At 38.4% G+C, this 23,947-nt stretch overlaps 2 protein-coding genes across 3 annotated transcripts in view; one reads left to right on the top strand and one right to left on the bottom strand.

Annotated features, from left to right (window-relative positions):
* Window positions 1-240: 240 nt before the first annotated feature.
* ccr6b (chemokine (C-C motif) receptor 6b) lies at window positions 241-3,428 on the bottom strand. Its single transcript, XM_030443861.1, has 2 exons — window positions 3,195-3,428; window positions 241-1,799 (listed from the first exon to the last, which is right to left on the bottom strand). The coding sequence occupies exon 2, from the start codon at window positions 1,788-1,790 to the stop codon at window positions 714-716; it is 1,077 nt and encodes a 358-aa protein (XP_030299721.1). The 5' UTR covers window positions 1,791-1,799; window positions 3,195-3,428; the 3' UTR covers window positions 241-713.
* Window positions 3,429-5,357: 1,929 nt separating this feature from the next.
* Window positions 5,358-23,947, top strand: part of crybg1a (crystallin beta-gamma domain containing 1a) — a 52,239-nt gene continuing 33,649 nt past the window's right edge. The window contains exons 1-2 of one of the 2 annotated variants that reach the window (XM_030443859.1): window positions 5,358-5,737; window positions 23,409-23,550. In XM_030443859.1, the coding sequence (XP_030299719.1) occupies window positions 5,403-5,737; window positions 23,409-23,550 (477 nt within the window). In that variant the 5' untranslated portion in view covers window positions 5,358-5,402. Of the gene's footprint in view, window positions 5,738-22,295; window positions 22,340-23,408; window positions 23,551-23,947 lie in introns of those variants that run through there. The other variant, XM_030443860.1, reaches the window with a different exon arrangement.

The following is a 23,947-nucleotide window of genomic DNA, read 5'->3' as shown; positions in this document are numbered from 1 at the left end:
GAAAACTGACCACTGGTCTAGCATTGCACTCCTTTAAGTCTGGTAAACCCATTATGGACAGTTCAAAAACAAATGATCAAATCGATGCAGCAGCACCAAAGTTTTTTTTTTTCATGCATTCGGTTTATCAAACTACATGTAGCTTCCTCTGGAGCCACAAACTTGTTTTCATGTATGCTGTAGAAGTCCTCATTAACACTTTAATGTTACCCTTTAATCACAAGAATACCCTTCTGAAGATTTAACAATCAGTTTTACTTTAATTATTTACAGGTAGATATTTGGTTTTCCAATAAAACAAATTACATCCAACTTGAAAGTAACTGTCTAACGTGGCCCCTATGGAACCATGTTGAAACCTGATGCAACTAATCATTATAGTCATTGTCGTTTAGTCTGTTCAAGCTTCACTGTCATTTTAATTTCAAAGAGTTCACTGTCATAGAGGAGGAAAGAAATCTTCACAAAATATTCACATTTAAGAAGTTTTAAGAATTTAACAACTCAATTTCAACTAGTCGATTAATCATTGCAGCTCTAAAAAAAATGTTTTATAAATTGTTGTATTATATTAAAATTAACTTACAAATGTTCTCTCAGAATAATGTAGATATTGATACATTATGTTTTATTTAAGCACACTTTGCACAGATGCCATCATCACTACTTATGTGTCTACTTTATTAATGGCTTTGCTAATTACCACTGCAACATCATGCAGTAAAAGATGACATGTTGTTATTTCCGTCTGAAGACATGGCGGCTGAAACGCACATTTCAGATGTCCCACGTGATGAACGAGCATTGTAGATGTACTTTTTGCTAAAGCACCAGAGGTCCAACATTATCTGCTTGAAGTGGCTCCGGAACTTTACCCCAATGAAGGCATAGAGGATAGGATTGAGGCAGCAGTGGAGGTAGGCTACGCTCCTGGAAATGGCCAGAACTTGGAGTTTAATCTTTTCTGCCCGACAGCTCCTCTCGGTAAAAAGAGCCAATGTGTGGTCCAGTAGAACTGCGTTGTATGGAAGGTGGCAAAGGATGAAAACCACAACAACCGCCAAAATTACACGAACTGCCTTATGCCTCTGGCTGCTCTGTGCTCTCAGCAAGGTGTAGACAATGCTGGAGTAACAGAACACCATCACCAGCAGAGGCAGCAGGAAGCCGATGGCCATCTGAAGGCTGGGAACCAGCACCTTCATCAGCTTTGCTATCTCATAGTTGTTGAAAGACAGCTGACACATCACAGTGACAGGCTCAGGCCCCAGATTCTGCTCTTCAAAGATCTCAGTGTAGATAAGTGTGGGCAAAGTTAAAGCCAAAGCAAATACCCAGACAACTGAGCAGATGAGGCGGCTGTAGACCAGAGTGTGTGAGCGAGCACCGAAAGATCTTCTAGCTTGAACAATAGCAACATAACGATCACCACTAATGCATGCAAGCAGGAGCATGCCACTGTAGAGGTTGATACTGTAGGCTGACCTTAGTATCTTGCAAGCCACTGATCCCATTAACCAACTGTGCTGCTCATTGTATATGATGAATGGCAGAGCTGCTACAAAGATGAGGTCTGCCATCGCCATGTTGAAAAGATAGACATCTGTCATTGTCTTGGTTCTCTTGTAGAATATGTAGGTGACAATCACAAGAGCGTTGCCAACCAAGCCGAAGGCACAAATGATGCTGTGGATGTAAGTTTTGGTGATGGCCTCCATGGGGTTAGGGTCCAAGTTGCAGAGTCCTCCATCTTCTGCGATATCATCATAGTATTGAGTGACTGAATCCATGTTTTTAATCTGCAGAAGACAAGATAATTGCTTACACCAAACAGAGGATAATAGAAGAAATACAACGAGGAGTTTCAACTATATTAGATTATAAATATAATAATATAATATATAATATATTTATATATTATCTATTTACTATCCCTCTCTCTCTCTCTCTCTCTCTCACTGTATATATATATATATATATACAGTGAGATATATATATATATATATATATATATATATATATATATATATATATATATATATATATACATACATATATAACTGAATGTAACTATAACTTTTAACTAAGAGAATCAACTAAAAAAATTTAAGTACTTGTAGTAGCTTTGAGGAACAGATCTAAATGTCTTTTCCACTACTTAAAAAATGACAAATCACTTAGTGGGTACACTTCAATGCTCTGAGTAAAACTGACATTACAGATTTTGTCTGTTTACAGGAAAAAAGACCAGTGTTCTAGTTAAGCTCTTCCTCTGGTTGTGAATGACCCAATTTCAGTCCTATTAGAAATCAAGTGATTGTACGCATTGGTAGGCTGCAGGTGTTTGCGCTCTGTGCTTTGTCTGATCCTAGAAGCTGATAAGAGCCCTATCGGATCCTCAATGTATGACTGAAAACCAGGGTGTATATACACATACACACATTTTCTTTTCAATGTAACTGATGGATATTTAGTCACACCAACCAAAACTTGCTGCACATTTAATACAGCACATTTCTCACGCGATTTAAATAGAAGTACATGGAAGACAAATTGCACGCTTCAGCTTACTTCTTCAAAAACTTGATCTAAAGTACAAACATGGCATGTGATAGTATCTCTTGTCACAGAACTTTCACTTCTCAAAAAACACAAAAGTAAGATTATATATAGTGTGGTGTAGCAGCACTTGTCAATGAGGAAGGTATTGTACATGTTTGTTTACGAAGACAATAGAACAGGAAAGGGATGAGCCTTTTTTATAGAAATGCATTTTGAGAACTTCAAGTGTTCTGTAAATATTTTGCAGAACTGACAGCTTTCGTGAACTGAAACAAGTCCAGTTGCCTACAATACAGCACTTAGAATTACCTTGACCTGGATGACTGAGAACCTTCATCAACATTTTGTGAGGTGTTCCGTCAGCGTAATTTTAGTTTTCCGTGAACAAGTAATTATAATTTGAATATTTAAAAATTGTCAATCATTTCAATGATTTAAATCTGATCCGGCCCCTAACCATGATCAGTCCAATGCCATTTCAGGCTTCAAAATGTATCACTTGTAGAAAAAGCCTTTAATATCATTAAATATTAAATGCATACTAAATGCATTTCAAAACATTATGAAGTAACTAAAATTCAAGACAAAATTTAAAGGGTTTTAGTGCTTACATTTTTTTAGAACATACATACCTTGCAGAATGATGCAGATTCTCTCCTGTGTAATGTCTTTGTCTTTTGGGTCTGATGTTGTCAAGTCAAGAGAAAATACTATATTCCTCCTCCGCCGTTGTCAAAGCTGCTTGTAAAGAAGAAGATTTCTATGCGGAGGCTTTACATCAAAATGACTGTAGAAAAGATCTCAATAAAAGATTAAGCCAAACCACATCGCACAGGCTCTGCTGATTTGTGAGTACAGTACTTCTGTGATCTTCCTGCTTTTGATCTCAAACTGATCCGATCTGCCCACCTTTGTACATAGATCATACCAACAAAACAACACTGTGTAGCTCTCTGATTGCAGGGAGATTCCCCCCTGCATGCTCAATGCATATTTAGTTTTTTTTTGCTTTCCAAGCTATGATTCATTGCAAGATGACTGATAATCTCATGCATGCCCTGAAACCTTAGCCAAGTTTTGTTTGTATTTTCTGGTTTAATGTTTAATGGTTGAAGTTTATTTATTATTATTATTCTATAATTGTAAATTATTTAGTCTAATTCACCCTTTACTTTTTTTACTTCAAAAACCATCAAATAGTGGATATTTTTGGAGATTTGTTTTCACCCATGTCTGTTTGTTTGTTGGTTGGTTGGTTTGCTTGTCAGCAGGATTACACAAAAACAACTGATTGCCACAAATTGGATAGAGGACAGGTCTCGACCCAGATTAGACCTCATTAACTTCCTCGCGAGAGCCAGATAAAATGACATATCCAAGATTTTTTTTCTCACTGTATTCTTCTTCATTTTTAGTAATTTATCAGGGAATAATTAACTGATTTTGATGAAAAATAAAATCAGGCATAGGTGCTTTTCCTCAATATGACCAGCAGATAGAGCTGTTATTTCAGTGGATAGCAGATAATCAGTGGAGTTTGAGACTGACAGACACAATGGAAAAGGTGCATTATAATGAGCAATGACTTCTGTTTTTATTATTATAGACAGAATGATATAAAGAACTGTGTGTTAACCCATACTGTCTGTAACCACTTTATCCCTTTTATGGGGTCATTGGGGTTTGTTGCTGTCTCTGGGTGAGGGCAGGGTACTCCCTGGACAAGTCCCCAGCTCCTTGCAGGGCCCTCACTGATGATGCAAGGTGCCAACAGAAATTTGGGGTTCAGTATCTTGCTCAAGGACACTTTGGCAGCTCAGCTCAGCTCAGCTGAGATTTGAACCAGCGACCTTCCTAGCTTCCTAGCTAGCTGACCTGCTCTACCCGCTGAGCTACATCAGGTCTCTTAGCATACACACTAAACAATCCACAGACACATTTTCAAACACCAAACTCAGATGTTGTTGTTGTTTTTTTTAAGTATTTTTTTTTGGCCTTTTACGGCTTTATTAACAGCAGCGGAAGATATGACAGGAAACAGGGAGAGAGAGAGGGGGAGTGACACACAGCAAAGGGACCCAGGCTGGGAGTCGCACCCGGTCCGCGGCAGAGCCTCAGCACATGGGACGCCCGCTCTACCAACTGAGCTAAACGGCGCCCCCCAAACTCAGATGTTTTAATTACGAGGGATTCATTTATAATGAAATGTATGTCATAGGCTGATTAAAGTAGCCTATTTCTAGTCTCCTTATATTTATGTATTAGTTTTTTGTTGCAGTCAATTTCAATGATAGAGAGAATTAAATACTACAAAGAAGAATTCCACAGAGAAAAATACTTCCCCTTTCTTTCTCCGTTTCTCTCTCTCCTTTACGTGTGTAAAAATAAAATAAATCGGTATTCATCCACCATAATTATATTTTAATTAGAATTTAAAATAAAAAAGCTTTGGTGCTTAAATACTCGGGTTGGCATCCAAAATTACATATTCTTTTAACACGATACACCATGTCAACAATTTACGGAATGTTGTTCGAACAAATATTCCTTAATAGAATAGAACAGAATTACTTTATTGATCCCAATCATTTAAATACGTAAAGGCATTTTGTTTTGAAGGTAACAGTCGGAAGTGTAACGTAACTCTGGTGTGTGTGTGTGTGTGTGTGTTGACACTGCTGGAGCTTTCTCTTACCTGATGCGCGCGCGATTAAAGTGGGCAAGTCCGCCCTCGCGGTAACCCGCTCTGCAGGTTAGCCTGGTGAATCACTCCTCCTGCATTTATAAGTAGGACAACTCACGTCGTAGTTTTATTTTCCTTCTCGCACCTTACGGACACTATGAGTAAGTCCAGCACACTGAAACTAAAGAGCTTGTTTAAAGTTAAATCACCTGAAAAAGAAAACAGGGAGCTCAAACGATCTGGCCCCCTCAAAGATGGAGAGACCACAAACCCAAGAGACGAGCCGGGGACCTTACCGGCGGTCCCCGGTCCCCCCAGCGCAGGAGACAACGCTACAATGGGGGATGATGGTTTGCCCGTGTCCCCGAAATCAAAGAAGGGAAAGAAGCTGTTGTCATTTAGGCTGAAACGGAAGAAATCCAAGCGAAAAGAGGAGGGAGGAGATGTGTTCTTCCCTGAGACCGATGAACTGGACAGCTTCAGTAGCCACAGGTAAGATGAAAACAAGTTGAATAATTGATTTTCACTTCTTGATTTTATGGGCAGTGATTTGATTTGAAGAGGCTTATGTTGTCCAAATAATTATCTTGCAAACTTTATCTAGGCGAAATGATTCTCGTGTATGTTATTACCACTGTAACAATGTCAGAGTTTGAAATAAAAATACCTCCAATAAATGTGGTCAGAACCTCCCATTAATAAATTACCCTGGCAGATCTTCGTCAGCACTTTGAAAACTAGTGTACCTATTTCACAAAGTGACTTACCTGAGGGAAGAGCTGCAGTGTGGGAGCAGAAGAATGTCACAGAGCGACTGTTTTCCCCCTGGCACTAAGAGCTGTGGCATTGACTTATGGTTGAGCTAGTTTAGTCATGCATCATTTTTGTTTGGCAGCAACTTTTGCAAAACAAGATAACCAGCAAAGAGGAAGAGCAGTTGAAAGTACTGAGTTTTACTCTTAGAAGTTATTGAAACTGAATGTGAAGCACAGACTGACCCCTCTCTTCTAAGGTGGCCTGAGGCAAGGCATTTGACCTCCACCCTTTTAATCATTTCTCAGTGGCTGACAGGGCGAGACTCTGGCAGCTCCTTGATGGGAATGTGGGGAACTGTGCAGCAAATAGCCATTCTGAGTCACTCTTCCCTGGATAAATTAAAGATTGAAAAAGAGACTGGTTAACCTCAAGTGGTCATTAAAAATTGTCAAATAAGTTCCCAGTTCTTTATGTATCCCTGATATTTCCATTTCTCTCTTCATTTTTCCTCAAATATGTTTCATAGATGCATCCAAACCAAGTTGTTGATGTGTTTTGATCTATTGTATCTGACACAGGTGTTATTGTCAACTGTTGTCAGCTTAATTAAGGTATAATTGACAGATGCTGTTGTGTTATCAGGAAGGCAGGTTTGCATCACACTGACATGAAAAACCTGCTGTGCAAGTATGACACATATTCTTGTTCAGTCTAATTAAATGTCACTACATCAATGTGATGATGTGTCTAAGCTGGTAAATATGACTTGGACAGAAGTCAGAGCAGCGATGATACCTGTACCCTTGGTACACTGTCACACAGGTGAGAGAGATGAATGTCACTGTCACTTGTTTTAGGACCAAGAGAACAGAACAAAAGGGTGCACAATAAGACTGATTTGGTTTTCCCACTCAGCTAGGTGTAATAATGTAAAATGGCTGCAGATTTTAAACAATTTCTGATTCTCGATTGAATATGGTGGACGTTTTTCCCTTAGGAATATTCTCTATGTTTGATGCAAAATCAAACATATTTTGATTTCAATTGACTTGAATGAATGGTAATTAACACAAATTGATGACTTAACATTTGTCTGTTGATATTCAGCAACTGGTAACCTGGACAATTCACACATTTCCCCCATATTCTGCATCTGTGGTACAGTCGGGGACTACCACTGCATCGGTTCTGCCTTGACAAAATAATGGAGGTGAATTATGTCACTGCACTTTTGGATACCAGGCCTGTGACTTACTGGAATCTGACCATTCTAGCACTTGAAAAAAATCATGTACACAGAGAACAGGGAAAGTACAGCCTGGTCAAACTCACTGATAATACCGAGGGATTGTAAAAAGTTCAGAGGTTTTGTGTGGGGGCTGTTTTGTTTGAGAGCTAAGGTGATTGGGCCTGTCTTCAACATATAACTGTGATGATACATACACAAGTCTGTAGGGTCTATAAAAAAGTTGAGTACGGTAGCTTTGACCAAGGTATTTGATACTTGATTAGAGGGAAGCAGTGCTCCAAAATGCTGTTACAATTTAGGTCATCACTACAGTGAAGGTGTGGTGTTAAAAAGCCAAAATAAACAAGCGAACATTTGATTGACTTAAAGGCATATAGATAAAAATCAATGCTTTAGCTAAGCTGCATCATCCAGTCACAGTGGCTACCAATCCAGTTTAAGCTTTAGTGCCAGAGTGTTCCCATCCTTTAACTTATATTCCATAAAATGATCCCAATGACTGTGAGGCAAAAAAGTAGGAAGGTTGCAAATCCTGCCCTAATTATTTGGTCCTAGGTTCAGCTGTGTAATGATGAGGGTTTCATGATGTGATATTTAGAGCTAAAACTTACCTTTCTTATGAGCAAAACTTTTTATCACATTACGATTTAAAATAGAACTGACAAAGGATCGAGTATTGGGCTGTTGAGCGGGTTTGTTCAGAGGCCAAACCTGTGTTGTCAGATCTGAAGGCTCAGACTGTCTGAAAGTGAAAGTATGTTTGTGAACAACACTGTTGGCTGGCCGAACTGAGCAGGAACAGGAGGTTATTAGTGAGAATTGTGGTGTGAGACACAAAGGATGGAAGAGGATGAACAGTTCTTCCAGTTTTCACTGAGAACTTGCAAACTTGATGTTTCAAGCTTTTTATTAGAAAGGGAGACATTTTTTTTATATTCAACCATGGAATAAAAAGTTGGGAAATACATTATTATAGACACACGCTGAATCTAGCATGAAAAAATGTGTTCAGTCATGTTGTCCATGTCAGCAGATCTTCCTTTGGTTGTGATCCAGTTCTTTAATCTGCTGTTTCTCTGCTCTGTCCTGTCATGGGTTTCTCTTTGCAGGAATGCACTTAGTTAGGGAAAGGTTTTGACTAAAAGCACTTTCAAGCAGATCACATGATAATAAATGATGTACTGCTGATTGAGTACTTGAACAACACTGCCAAACCTTTTGCAGTCTTAAACAGATATTACCTCACTTTAAAAGATTACAGGGCTTTTAAAACTGGGAACTTTTGTGACATTTTCAACGAACCAGCATTTCATCACATATCGAGTATTCAATATTGAACAGTTGTGTGCTGTCTAGATTATTCTGACCGAGACAGATTTTGCAAGATGACTTGGAGGAGATAGCTGTGCAGGTGGGGTAAAGAGGACTTACTGGTATGCTGTAGGGAGGGTTGGGAGAGAATAATAGATTCACTCACGTGTAAAGGATGTCGCTCCAGGGAGCTGGCTGTGAGATATATTGTTTTCTGTTTGAACCGTTGACAGGTTATTGTTTTTTTCCGAAGTTAAAAACAGCTTTGTAGGTTGAGAAGTAGCCTTTCTCTTTACAGAAACTGCAAGTGCTAATTAGGTTAGGTCTTCATTTAGGTCCTTTGTCTTGCATTTCATCTGTGGCTTTGACATGCATATGTTGTTGTTCTTGAGTCTAATTATGATCTGTATTACATTGTTGGGATGCTGTGTAAAACAAAACAGAATATAATAATCAGCTAATATATACTCTATTGAAAACAGCATAAAGACAACATATTTAATGTTAACCAGATAAACTTATTGCTTCTTGTAAATATATGCTTATTCTGAATATGATGGCAGCAACATGTTTTAAACAAGTTGGGGCAGGTGCAAAAAAAGACTGGGGAAGTTGTGCTATGCTCCTAAAGCACCTGTTTGGAAAATTCCATAGGTACACAGGTTCGTTGATAACAAGTGATAGTATCATGATTGAGAATAAAAAGGGCATCCCTGAAAGGCTCAGTCGTTCACAAGCAAGGATTGGATGAGGTTTACTACTTTGTGAACCACATGATTGTATGAAGGAGATACGACATTACTCATTATTTTTTTGTTATCGGGGTCGTGTAACCACTTTCATGACTACTTACTGACTAGCTGAATGTGTGGAGGTTGTTAATTTCTGGCTTAATGAACCACATGTCTCTGAGGAATGTCTCTTTCCCACGTGCCATTTTCTGAAATGATTGACGGTGGCAGTTAAATGTGTTTATAGCTGACAGATCTGTCAACAGCTCAAAGAGAAATGGATCTAAAGACAGTTAAACATGATTGCATTACAGCCCCGTGTACAATGGAACTGGTTAGCCTTGCTTTCAGTTATGCCCAGTGGCTACTTCTGGTATTGCAGTGAAAAATTCCCCTGTGGCCCAAAGAACATTTTCCCCATAAACTATTATTAAAGAGAGGTCTGTAAAACTGTTGACAGGACACCTCGCACTGCAAACATTTACGACTACTTACGACTCTTTCTGTTATGGAACTTTGACTAATGGAGGTTTCATATTTCATTTCAGATTTTAAAATCTGTGACATCATCAAAGTGTAAAGTCTATGTGCCAGCAGGACCTCACAGGCAGGGTCAGCGGGACATACTACATAGTCAATGGGCCACATGACCAGGAATTTAACCTGAAACCTAGAAAACTTTTGTGGTCATTACACTAGGTTAGTAATTTGCATTGGACTGAATAGGCACCATCTTTGCATTTGTTATCTACTTTTTCTTATAAATCTGTGCATTTAAACCATACCTGTTATTGACTAAATTGCTAAAAAAAAGTTTTCCATAGTATATCTAGCCCCACTAGCAGCTAGGGATGACAGTCACCCTTGTCACACGGAGACTCCTGTTACCCGCAGAGAATGCTCGCCTTTGTTTGATCACGCTGATCCAAGCAGTGCAGGCGTAAAGCTGCACCAGTGTGTCAATTTACACAGCACGTCAGCGCTGCGTAACCAAAAGAGGCATAACGATACATATAATGACCATGACATCTGTGTGTGTTTTTTTCCCTGTGATTCCCCTGGTTTCCACTAGGGATGCACCGATCTACATTTTTTCACTTCCAATCCAACCACGATACCTGAATTTGGATATCTGCCGATACCGATACTATTCCGATACCAGAGCTCTGTTTGCTTTAATATTATTATTATCATTATTGTTGGTTTTATATGAGGCTGAAATAAACTCCTCTCTACAGGCAAGTATGATGTGTACATATATATGCATGTATGTCCCAAAAGGCAACTTGAGGTAAGTGTGAGGTCAGAAAAGGACGTCAGAAAAAGCTAACTTGGTTGACACTCGGTTGTATAGTTCAGGTAGCGCAGTCTCTGATTAGTACCTCCTGGATGGTAAACTATACCATGGTTGCAAGTGTTCAATGAGGCTGCGAAATCCTGCGCTTTTCACCACTGATAACGGTTGGTCATCGAGTACGATGCAATTGAGCAACTTCTTGGTAATCCCTTTAGCTTTCACGTTGTCTGCTGGGTGTTTACCTTGCTTTTGGAATGACACCAGAAGTGATGAATTAAATGTTAAATTGCATTAGTGGTGTTGTACGTCGCAAGGGAGCTTCCGCCTCTCTGAATAACGGCTTGGCAAACATTGCATTTTGCTGTCTTGCTTTGCGGTGTTACTAGTGCAAAATATTTCCACACAGTAGCTAGCCACAGTGCTGCTCAATTCTAGCCTGCTAGCTGGCTGCAAACTGTGGAATGGATTTCATGAACGGGGGCGTGTCTCCCAGACAGCGTGCACACTTTCTCTCCCTGGCTAGCAGTGATGTGAGTAATGCTAGTACTACTACAGGTAGCATCACACATTTCAACATACAAATGTCTTTGTTGCCTTTCTAGAGGAAATGTTCCCACACTGAGCTTTTATTAGCGTGCTTTACTTTTTTACCTCAGACCGCTCTAGTGGGACATTGTGAAGCCTATGTATGCAAATTCACCAATAGACCAACATCAGAATCAGAATCAGAATACTTTATTAATCCCTGGGGGGAAATTGTTTTTGTTCCAGATGCTCTGTGCAAAGTAGACATAGAAATACAGCATGAATTGAAACAAGAGATAAAGATAAGGATATAAATAAAAAGTAGACAATAAAACAAAAAAATAAAGTAGACAATAAAACAAGATAATAAAGTATACAATCTCAAGTGTTTAATGACCACTCCAAGTATTTACAGATATACAGTGCAACTATATATATATATATATATATATATATATATATATATATATATATATATATATATATATATATATATATATATATATATATATCATTGGCGGCTGGTGACTGAAAAAATTGGGGAGGACAGGAGGAAAACCAGTCCACAGTGTCATGTTATTTTATACAAGTCAACTAATTAACCCTACTTTCTCATATTCAATGAAAATTAAGCAATAAAACAATGACTTACAAGACTTCTTTAAAAAAACATTTTATTAAAAGGCTAATATACAAGACAAAAAATAAATAAATTTGTATCCCTTTCAAGATTCGAACCCCAGTCACCTGAATGGCAGGTAACTGCGCTACCCCGTGTGCTATCTTAGCCGTTAACGCATCACTTTCACGACAGTGGCTTTGTTGCTGCTCTGTATTGTGTCCACTGTAACTATGTTGCTGTCCCGGTCGTGCCGCTAACTTTATGTCCTCCAGCAGGACGAACGAAAGAAACGAAAACTATGAATTATGTTTCTGACTGCTTCTCTCTGATTTCTCCGAACAGTTTTTTTTCTTTCAGAAAAATGCTTATATTTCCTTTGAAAACCGATTCCAATATCGCTGAAAACTCCATATGTCTTGTCCGAGCATGGCTGGCTGAGAATGAAATTTAGGAACTGTTATTGGACCAACCTGCTGTCAATCTTGTATTCTGGTTGCTGATTGGTAAGGGAGGACGTCCTCCCTTAGCGCGTCATTTTACGTGTCTTAGCCAATCATAGATCAGCATGAAAAAATCCTAAATGCATTGAGTGAATGGAAGGAGATCCCTCCCACGGAGGACAGAAGCCCTCCGTCCTCCTCTAGCCCCCACCTTCCTGCTCCCTGCTCCTCTCACAGACTGCTCTGTCTCCTCCGTCTGCAGCTGTCGCTGTTCAACCGTTTTAGGTGGATTTTCTTCCAAAGAAGAAACTTTTTTAATGATATAATATATATATAATATTTTATAAATGATACTGAGATTTGGTAATGATTTATTTCAACCAGTTACTCTTTCTTAAAAAAAAAATGGATCTTCCTCTTGCCTCTCAAAAATAGAGGAGGACCAACCTCCTCTGCCTCTATGGACGAGCCTCCTCTGATATATATACACACATATACACAGGAACTGTTGGTATCTAACTTTGCATATTTTACAATTTTCCAGAATGTTACCTATGATATTAAGCATACATCCTCCAATGTCTCCATATTCCTGAAACTGCAGAAATGAATGATAGGGCATTGTTTGGTGGGGCGCAGTTTTGTCTAAAGAGGGGGGCCACAGCGTCAAACGCCTGTCATAATCAAAAATGTCCTGTTAAGCTAAACTCTAGCTATGTGAGGATTCTAAATGGGGCTTTGAAATAAGTAGACTAACTACATTCTGCTACTGGATGAACCAGGTTCAAATGGAACAAATTAACGTCACCTGATAAGTTGGTTCAACCTTTTTTTAACAGAGGTCCAAATGTCAAAGCTGGATTTAAAAACAACAGCAACACCACAGTAATGTAACTTGTCCACTCAGAAATACAGCACCACTTCTTCTGTGGAAGCTAAGGCAGATTATTAGATAAGTATCAGTATACTGTGAGGACAAAGTAGAGCTATTTTTCTCCTTGTTTCTTGATGTAGCCTGTGGGATGATGATATATTGACTAGATTAACTCTGGGGATTTATGGCCTATGATCTAAAAGTGCAAAGTGCAGAGAATCTTTAAAGGTTACACTGTAGTTTCACCATTTTCTTTACATGTTCAAGTGTTTAAAGGGGGTAATACTGCATATGTGAAAAAGTATCAAACTCTCGGTGGCTCCAGAGGAAGCTATATGTAATCTGATAAATTGCCTCCAGAAGAGGCAAGATGATGTTACTCAGAGGCTTAATTGCATTGTGGGTAATGTAGGCACCAGGTTTTGAAAAGGAAGAAGAGTATGTGGGATAAAAAAGGTGATATCTCTGGTTCTGCTGTATCGATTTTGATCATTTGTTTCTAAACTTTGGATCATCAGTCCGACAGTAATATAGTGCAACCCTAGACCAGTGACTGCTTTTAGAACCTGGCACCTACAATGTAAAAAGTGAAGTGAAGTTAGCCTCTAAGTTTGTAATTCTGTAGAAGGGCATATTTTTATTATGTCTGCAGTTTGCTATTTTGTATGCAAGTGTGTGCATCTGTTTATTTTGGAGTGTATGGTTGTCAGTTTCTCTTTTTGTCAGTTAGTATGCATCCTGAGTTCATCTTGACAGGTGATAGCTGTGTTTTGCACACTGAATGGCTGTCAGGAAGGCTAAGTGTTAACTCCAGTGTAAACACCTAACCCCAACCCGTTGTTCGCCCTTGCCCTTTTGTGCTGCAGTAGGCTCTCAAACACAGCCATTACAATCAAGTTGAAAGAGCAAACATGCAGGTAAAACAAAGTCAATATGACCTAGCTTTGGTCCTGAAACTCATATGTATTGGTGCATTTCTTTATGGGTGGGTTTTAAAAAAATAAGCTATATAACATATGCTACACACAAGCAAACTTTCATGTAGTGTTACAAAGTTCTCACACAAGCGCACCTCAAGGACTATAAAAGGAGTATTCACTCCAGTTGGCATAAGGCAAGCACTGTGAACTGACTCAGACGTGCAGTCTTATCTGCTCTATTGCTTTGAACTTGCAGCATGTGCCTCAAAGTATCCATTTTAATTTTTGCATTAAAAAAAAGAATGAATGTGGTATATTTTAGGGCTGGTGAGAAAGATCCTGTTTACAGTGACATATTGCATTGATCCTCCCTCCACAGTTATATGTATTGTTGTGGCAATATGGGAAAAAAGAGAGTGAAAGAGAGAAAATGGGAGAAAACATTACAAAAAGTTTTTTTCCTTTCCCTCTCCAAAATAAAAATGTCAGCATTAATAGCAATGCAGCCATTGTGACATCCACTTCTACTTCTGGTAACATCACAACTGTCTGTGGAGATGATTGCAACAATAATACACAGTGCTGTATACATTTTATCACTTCCACTGCACATTGCCACCCATACATCTGGAGCCTACATACTGGAAGTACACTTCAATTTGTCTTAAGTTTTTTAAAATGTCTGCACTCTGCAGTTAAGGAAAACACTTGAAAATATTCACAAACATGTTGGCTTTGTTTCCATTGCATGCTATCATAGCAGTTATTGGTCCAAGTGAAAGTGTAGTGGCTGCAGCCTACTGGTTGCTGCCGACCCGCCCAGCATCTGGCAAACACTCAACCCTGCAGCAGCTGTTCCAGGCACTCCCTATTGCACAGTCACTCTTGCAAACAATGAGTGTTTTGGATTCATAGTGTGAAGCCATGTTAGAGCCTATTTATATCTTGTCAGCAGTGCTTCAGGTTAGTGTAAGGATTTGCATCATAAATGTATCTCTCCTTGCATAGCATAACATCAGTTTTCAGCCATAAAGAAAACTTCTGTAGTGTCTGAGTGCGAAAAGAGAAAATTAGACCCACTGTAAGCTTGATCCTCTAAATTTTTGCTGCGTTGCACTTAATTTTAGTGGCATGTTCCAAGTTTCCTGTCGGGCAGCTTGACCTGGGAGCAGGCCCTTACGCCAGGCAGCAGTCCAGCCGTGCACAATTTGTGTCATCAAGCAGCGCCCTTCTTCAGTGTGGTCTGGATTTTTTGTTTTCTCATATTAGAAAAAGAAAATCTTCCATCAACTGTTTTTAGTCACTCATTATACCCCTTGTGACACAACAGAGGGTGAGTCAGTAGTTGAATCCTTTCCATCCCTTGTTTGAGTTTACAGTAGCCCTGCACAGGTCTGCAGGTTTGCTGGGCTCACTTGAATCTGTTTGTTTTATTTGCCTGGGTGTTCCTGTGCAATGAAAGATGAGTTTGTGTGATAACTTTTTTCTTGGCACCATCATTTTTGATCAGTCTGTTGTTATTTTGTGGGTGAGCTAAATATCTGAAGTGGTTCAAGTTCATAGAGGTTTGGTGGAAGTTTGTGCAGGCAAATGCCTGGGTAATGATTCCTGTTTTAAGTTAATGTAGCTTATGAACAGTGTGTATCCCATAGATTTGGGTTTTACCTTTTTCAGAGACAAAAACAAGGAACAAGTTTCTCAGGCTAAATCAAATTAGAATGAAGCCCAATGAAAAGCATGAGGCATGTTCCAACATGTGTTATTAACAGAATGTAAATAATTCCAGGATTTACAGTATGTGTTTGATCATTACAAAGACAAGGGAGTGACTTTCTAGTCCCCTAAGGTTGCATTGCAACATCACTGTGATGTCAAGACTCTATAGAAATAAAAGCTTGGGTGAATGGCACTGTTAGACAGGTACACTATAATAATAAAATGGTTATCCTAAATCTATTTTTAATGTCCTAATGTATAATTATCACATTTATACATTATTTGTTGTAATAAAAATGTTTTTCTTCTAAATTGTTATTATTTTTTTTATTATATATGTAGAAAATGGTAACATTTTGTTTTTATTGCTTCCTTGTCATGTGACCCAGTGACTTCAAAATGAATTGTATCACTACATTGGAAAGAGTCAGCATTTATTTGAAAGCTTCCGTACCATATGAGCAAATAAACAAATAATAATAATAATAATAATAATAATAATAATAATTAACACTTTCTTGGTCAGATCTTGATTTTTTTTTTTTACCTAAGCATGGCATTCTAAAGGTAGGTGCACAAACTCTATGAGCCTTGCAAGTTCTACAGGTTTTGCCACCAGTTTTTTTCTTTCAAAAAAACTACAACAGCAAAAACCCAAAGATTCTGAAAAGTTTTCATTTCTTGATCCCAAAAATCATGCAGCAATAATTACATATATTTCCCCTTCAGCCTTCACTAGTTTTGTTAACTGTGTGCAGTCTAGAATGTAGTATTGCAACATGTCAACAGTGACACAATCTTTATTCAGAGTCCATAAGTGAATGAGTCTACTAGCTGTCTTAAAAAGGATTAGATAAGATGACGGCAAGGGTAAACTTAAGAGCTGTCAGGAGACTTCACTTTTCTATATCTAACCTTTTTTTTATATCATTTTCATAAAAGTTTAAATCATCTTCAGAGATAAACCTTTACCAGATACCGGATACTAGATGTACATTTTGGTTATATTTCTTTTTCAGTTTCCATGGGATGCCAAAGGCATAACAGCAAACATTCCTTGTTAAATTCTCAGAAATTGTGCACTTACAACAGTAGAGCTTTTCTCTGTGGTGTAACAAGGAGAAGGTTCAGACAAGTTGAAGCTGGTTTGTGCCTGCACATTGACAGGGTGCTGGAGAAACACATTTTCCCCAACTGATTTTGTAACTTCAACCTTAATAAGGTCAGGGGTTATTCTCAGCTTGGTTCTTTTAGGTAAGGGTGCAAAGGTCACAATTATCCTCTCAGACTGAGCAGTATCTGTTTTGAAAATGACCCCCGGCCCTAAGACACATGTGTGCTTGCTGACATTCTCATTTGAAAAGTAGCCTCAAGGTTATGTTAGAGTCAAAGGTTACAGAGTGCATCGGTCACTTTTTCCCCTTACAGTAAACTTTTGCTGAATTTAATGGACATTGGCCTCCAACCTGACCAGCTCTAATGTGAAACAAAAGCCTCTTACCCTTTTTTCAGTAATGTCATCCTTATATGACCACAATGCAAAGCAAATACAAGATACATATATTTTTTTAAAGATGGGTTTATGTTATTGGGTTATTCCATACTACTACTACTACTACTACAACTACTACTACTAATAATAATAATAATAATAATAATAATAATAATAATAATAATACTTATTTTCAACAACACTACACACATTTTGGATTTGGCTCAACAGCCTGATAGAGCATATCCCTCTAGTGTTGCTCTGGTGCTACGACAGCCCAGTGTGAAATCCGATGCCAGAATATACAGTAAATCAATGAGAGAAGCAATATCTGAAGAAATTGCAGTGTGAATTCTTTATCTTTACAAGCTGAGGTTAAACTGCATTTTTGGCTTTTAAAGCTGAATGATTTCAATAATGTCTAAAAGTTGTAGAATATTTTAAGATGTGGTGAAATCAACTGAAGGAGCATGAAGAGTTTGAAATGTGGAAAATAGTCTAACTTCAACTTAAAGTTGAATAAAAGTCATAATACATGACAGATCTAGAACATTTTCTTGTTTGAATGGAGTTGGCGTAAAGTATAAATAAGTACATGAACATTGTAAAGAGTATGAATAGTTATAATTTAAGATGAGAGATGATTATTTGCCTCACTAAATGGTAGCGAAACTGCCTTAGCCGGCTTAACCATATATGAAGAAGCATCTTAAGGAATACCAACAGTTGGAAAAGTGGGAAAATTGGCCTATTCACCGGTTCGCAAAGTCAGGTCTGCAGACCCCAAGGGATCCTTGAGAGGGTTCTGGTGGTACCCCAGCAAAAAGGGGAATAATACATTTTAACTAGGATCTTGTCCGTTGTAAGAGTGTAACAATGTATAATGCAATCACGCAATTTTTGTCAGTTAAGAGGCCCTTGATGTGAAGTTTGACAACCACTGTTCTAATTAAGGGTTAGGGTTAGGGTTAGGCACAGGGTTAGAGGCACAGTGCGCTTGTATGTTTAGGGCATGTCCAAATCCATTTTGCTAGTTAACGGTGGATAATCTGACCCTCTGCCCTGCCATTTCACAATCATCTGTCCCATCCACAACCCTGTTTGACTGCATAGGAAAAAATACACTGATATTTATCGGAGTAAAAGGAGGAGCACTGCTGCGCATCCCTCTGTGTGTTCGTAGATGTCAGTCCGAGGATCATGCGGGACGGGTCATAAAAAGTATCACTCTGATCAATAACGGGTAGGATGAGAGGGGTGGAACTACTTCTGTTTTTTTTACAACTACATATTTACACAATGTGGGTGCTGGGCATGAAAATGTCCGGTGTGTCAATCTGAAACTAGCAAAGACATTTGTGCAGCGCTGTGCGCCGCTTTGCACTGAGCGTAAGATAGAACCCTATTAGTTTGGCAGTGAGAGATGCTTCAATATGAAATGGGACAGGGTAACTAATGGTAGTGTGTAATTTGAATAAACATTAATAGATAAAATCTTACTCATAACCAACAGTGTGATAGACTGTGTAGGTCTATCTTCCTTAGGTCATGTAAACAATGGGAGGAGTTTAACTAGCTCCAACAAATTGTGCAATCAGATTATCAGCCTGTTTTATCAAGTGCAAACATGAAACTACTGAGGTTCATACCTGGTGAGGTGTGGTCGATTCATCCCACTGCTCAGTCTGTACAAAGAATGCAAATATGGTTGATTATCTCTGTACAAACCCTCTGGATCTTCTGTTTTTATTCTCTTTTCAGATTTGTCAGTATAGCAATCCACGTACTATGCATTGATCATTTAATATAACTTCACAAAGTAAATGACTGTACATTTGCATATTTTCCTCAGTCAGTCAAAAACTATGGAGGCTGACTTCAAAATCTTGGCACATTTTAAAACAGGCAAACTGTAATGTCAAATGAATTTTCTTTTCGTCAGCTTGACTGTAGAATCAGTCTAGCTCTGCCCCCTTGTGGGGAAACAACATATTGTTTCATGTGTTTGTGACTGGGGAAAAGGTGCTGCTAAAGGGACTACTGCAAAATAAATGCCACAGCAGTCAACAATACACTGTCCTAATTGTCAAATGTGCTGTTATTGCAAAAATAAATCCCAAAATTGAAGCAGCCTTGGATTAATGTCCTCTCTTTTGGATATGTTGCATTTTGGGAGAATAAATCATATCACACCTGGGGCCCGTTGCACAAAACTAGGTTGAGGGATTAAGCCGGGATATCTTGGTTATCCTGGCTCAATTTATCCGGTTGCACAAAAGCGGGATAGGGGGCAGTAGGATATGTTATGGTATACATTACCATGGAGATTTATTCTGTGGAGCTAGCCTGCTCCAGACCAGGCTAAGTTCCAGGATCTATTTAATCTCATCCCTTATCTCAGTCAGCAGTCACCACAAATGGAAACCAATAGTTATTCCACTGCCCACTACACATTGTTATCACATATAACTAGACCCACTGTCATTATTTAAACGTTGGTGATCATTAATTTCAATCATTTTGGATAAATTATGATTTTAGATGATGTTGCTATCATTAGATAATTTACAGTTTCCCATAGACTATAAGGCTATATATAAAATGACGGAATATTAGGGCCACAGAGAAAAAAAACAAAATTCACAGACTTCGAGAATAAAGTCATAAATTTACGAGAATAAAGTCATAATATTGTAACCCGTTGTTTTAAAGGAGGAGAGTTGTTAAAATTAGGGCTGTGGAGCATTTCGTGGAATTGTACTTCAGTATAGGTTTCACAAACAATCTTAATCTTAATCTTTTGGCACATCAGCATCACATTGTCATAAGTATCAGGACTTTAAAAAGAATATGCAAGAAAATGCATCTTTTTTTCCGCAGAAAGAACCAGGCTCAAATGTATGACTTTTTCTTTCTTCTTAATACTCCGTCGTATAAAATACACATCCCATATAAATATGAATACACATCAAAGTGTAACATTATGTTCCTTTACTGAATAAGGATAAAGCAAATAGGGACGTAACGGTTACCGGTGTCACGGTAAACCATGGTAAAATTCCCGACGGTAACTAATGTAAACTGACCAGATAGTGGTATAACTGAACGAAGTTGATCCGTGATTTAGCACGTTATCTGAACCGCTTATTAATTGTAGATTTCACTTTTTAAAGTCGACCTAATAATTCCCCAAACATTGCTGCAGAGCTGCAGTGAGGAGGATTTGACACAAACACGTACTGGGTGGACTGAGTTAGTGAATATAAACTGACTGAGATGACTGACTTTCATCTCAGCTCCGTTCACCTGAGCAGCGTCTACCTGTGGCTCAGCAGACATCTGACCAATCAGACTGACAGAGTCCACTGACAACAGACGAGCAGGCAGACAGAGAGACAGACAGCCAATATATACAAGTAATATCAGAAATGTGTAATACTTGTGGATTATTTGTAGAATAGACTATATATAAAGAATAATATAAAATGGTGAATATAACAAGTGTCTAGATAGAGATAAGAGCCAAAATAGAGTATTCATAATTCATTTAACAACAATAATTCTTTTTGTTTTGATCTAAAAAATGATCCAACCTGTTCCTCACAAAAGTGATGTGATCTAAATTGTGAGTTTTGTGAGTAACAATGACAGTAATAATTAATAATGACATTTTCATTCACTTTTTTCACAGAGAGGGTCTGCTGGCCAATCGAGTGCTGCTGCCACTACATCTCATTCTACCACTGTAACATTAAAGGACACATTTCAAAAACAGGCTTATGTGCCCTCATCACAAAAAGCCAGTGCACAGTTTTGATACATTCTTTTATAATTATTTAATGTTGATTTTGCAGTGTTTTGTTAAGGTTTTGGATTTGGACTATTTTAATATATAATAAATATATTTAAATATAAATCTTGATGAAATTATTTCAATTTATCAGTGTTTTTTCAACATTTTGAAGACATTTAAAAAAATACCGTGATATACCGATAACCGTGATAATTTCAGTCACTATTACCGTGGTGTGAAATTTTCATACCGTTACATCCCTAAAAGCAAAACAGGTAAACCATCAGCTCCTTTCAAAACTGAAGTCACACAGTGACTCTACAAGATGGAAAGCACAGAATCAAAGCATATTATACAACACAAGGATAAATACACATTCAAAGGTCTGTATATAATCATCCCCGCATGTCTGCACACTGAAATAAATGCAGGACAAATCCATACACATCAAAAGAACAGACAAATAAATGGATGCAGTAGCCTCCCTGCAAGCTTGTACACACAGTTTACAGCACAAACATCATAAGAGGCCAAATCAATTTAAATTAAATAAAACATTTAAAAAAAAACACAAATCCCTCTGCCACTGCAGGACATATTTAACTTAAATTTAAAGCATGCATATTAACTAAAATAATGTAACACATATTGGTCCCGCTGCAGTTGCTCACTCGCCATTGTCAGAGCAGAAAGGAACACACCATTTTGGGCCTTCATATAGGCTACTGGCTCACTTGACTTTACGAGGATTGACCTTTCATTTTTTGTATTTAATTTGTGTCATCTTCTTGGAGCTGGGGAGGAAAGGAGAATAATGATTAATACATTTGTGTTACAGTCAGCATACAGTGTGCATTGAAGGCATAACTCACCTCCCGCTCAAGTTTTTTTATTTCAATGTTCAATTTTCTAATTGTCCTCTTTTTTATTTCGGACTCCAGTGCAAGGTTTTCCATCTTTTTCTTCTTGTACTGTATATCTATATCTGCCAGTTGTATTTGGCGCCGGAGGTGGTTATTATTATTATTATAATTAGCTCATCTATTTATCAAAGAGTTATACAGTCTGATGGAGTTACATTTACAGTTTCACTCATATCTGCAGTCAATTTCAAAAAATTCAACTGATTCATAATCAGAGTAAAACTGCGTTTTTGGAGATGTGAATTAACTATTGGATTGTAATTGTGATGTTTCAGCGGAGCGGTGAGTGTGTAATTGTGCACTTCTTACGCATTCAGGTGGTCAGCAATACTTTGCCACGCTTTTCTCTTTGCTTTATCTCTGTGGCGGTGTTGCCTTTCTTTTTAATTATGTCTTTTATCTCCTCGTATGCCTCCATGAGGATTTCTGCCTCCGGCGGGGGAAAGTAAGCCGCTCTACTTGCCATGGTGAATCAGTGAATCTGTGATCGGTGGCGGGGTCTATTTGAGGGAGCCGTGAGCACGCACTTATCCAGGATTGGTTTCACCTGGCTTGATGAATCCGTGTCTGCTCATCCTGGCTTGGACTTTGTACAACCAATTAAGCCTGGACGCTCTTGTTTTGGATTCATTGAGCTCAGCTCAGTCACTGATCCTGGATGTCTTAATCCTACTTTTGTGCAACGGGCCCCTGGAGTCTGCCATTTTGTGGCCCTCATGCTTTTAAACCCATGATTATGTTGTCTAATAGTGCTATCATACAGACACAGTACAGCATAGCTGAAGTCCAAATTTAGCAAATGTGTTGTTTTGATGAGGTGGAATGCTGTCAGTCAGTGTATTAGGCTGCTCAGAAGACTGTAGTTCCAGACTGGGTGTGATTTGTTTATAGCAGACTAACTACAGCTGCAGAAAAGCCCTTCCTCTTGAAATAGACTCACCTCTTCAAGTCTCACATGTGTTCTAGAATCCCTGCAGGCACTCTAATTGCTCAGTGTGTGGTTTACTGCTGGGGAGTGAATGTTGTCCGTCAAGTGTCATATTGTCTGTCTCCTCTGTGTGTGTGTTTGTTTCCAACTCAACACAAATGGAACACATCACTGCAGCTAACAACATTTAGACAACAAACATGTTCCACAGCAGACTGGAGCAAGTTTGGGTCAAAGGTTGGAACATCATGTGAACACTGATTGGGCACCGCCCATGATCCTATACGTAACTTTAGTAGACAAACAAAGCAGCTTATGTTTAAGATTGTGTGATCATGCTCTTATGGTCATATGAATTATACATGTTTTATCTACTTTCATTATTTTTTTTATCTTTTATTTGTTATTGAAAAATCAGTACACATTCACAGAGATATCTGTTAAAATATAAAAGCATATACTACTGTAAAATCATAAGTACGCTGTATTGTGAGAAAAAACAAAAAAGCCAATGACATAACATCCTCTCTCTCTCTCTGCCTCTCTCTCTCTCTTTCTCCCTGTTTCCTGCCTCTCTCTCCACCAGGAGCTTTGACCAGATGAGTGTTTCCACTGAGTGCAGTTTCCGGACAGAATCGGACTGGGACCCTCAATCTGAGTCCACCTCCATGATCAGCTTTGACATGAGTCAGCCATACAGCCCTACTTCGCCCACAAAATTCTTCAAGGTTTGTTTTCTGAACTCATTTTCACATTTATAATCAGTGTAAACTAAAAGGATTGTAGCAAATAGTAGAAACGTGTTACAGTTTAGTGTGTGTGTGTGCGTGCGTGTATTTCTGCATGGCAGTTTTCAACAGTACAGTATCTGCATATTCTAATAGTTTTTATAACACACAGTATTACCCTTTTTCTACAATTTGCATCACTAGTGCAGTGCCCGTAAGAAAAATGTGTTCCTGTAAAAAAAAGTGGAAGGCTAAGGAGCTTTTTCATGGATGGCCAAATGAGGCTGTGTTTGAAGGTGGGACGTCAGGGATATTTAGGTTTGTTGTGAAATCCGATATTCCAGGGTATAATTGGCTGTTTTTGACTATTTTTGATTTTGCCATTATATTTCACCTT

The sequence above is a fragment of the Sparus aurata genome, chromosome 16, assembly GCF_900880675.1.
Source record: "Sparus aurata chromosome 16, fSpaAur1.1, whole genome shotgun sequence".
Lineage (NCBI taxonomy): Eukaryota > Metazoa > Chordata > Actinopteri > Spariformes > Sparidae > Sparus > Sparus aurata.
Note: the sequence above shows the minus strand (reverse complement) of the source record. Positions and strands in the feature narration are given on the sequence as shown.

Bases quoted from the DNA above. Each gene is read 5' to 3' on its own strand.
- ccr6b (XM_030443861.1), bottom strand. From the start codon at position 1,790: ATGGATTCAGTCACTCAATACTATGATGATATCGCAGAAGATGGAGGA.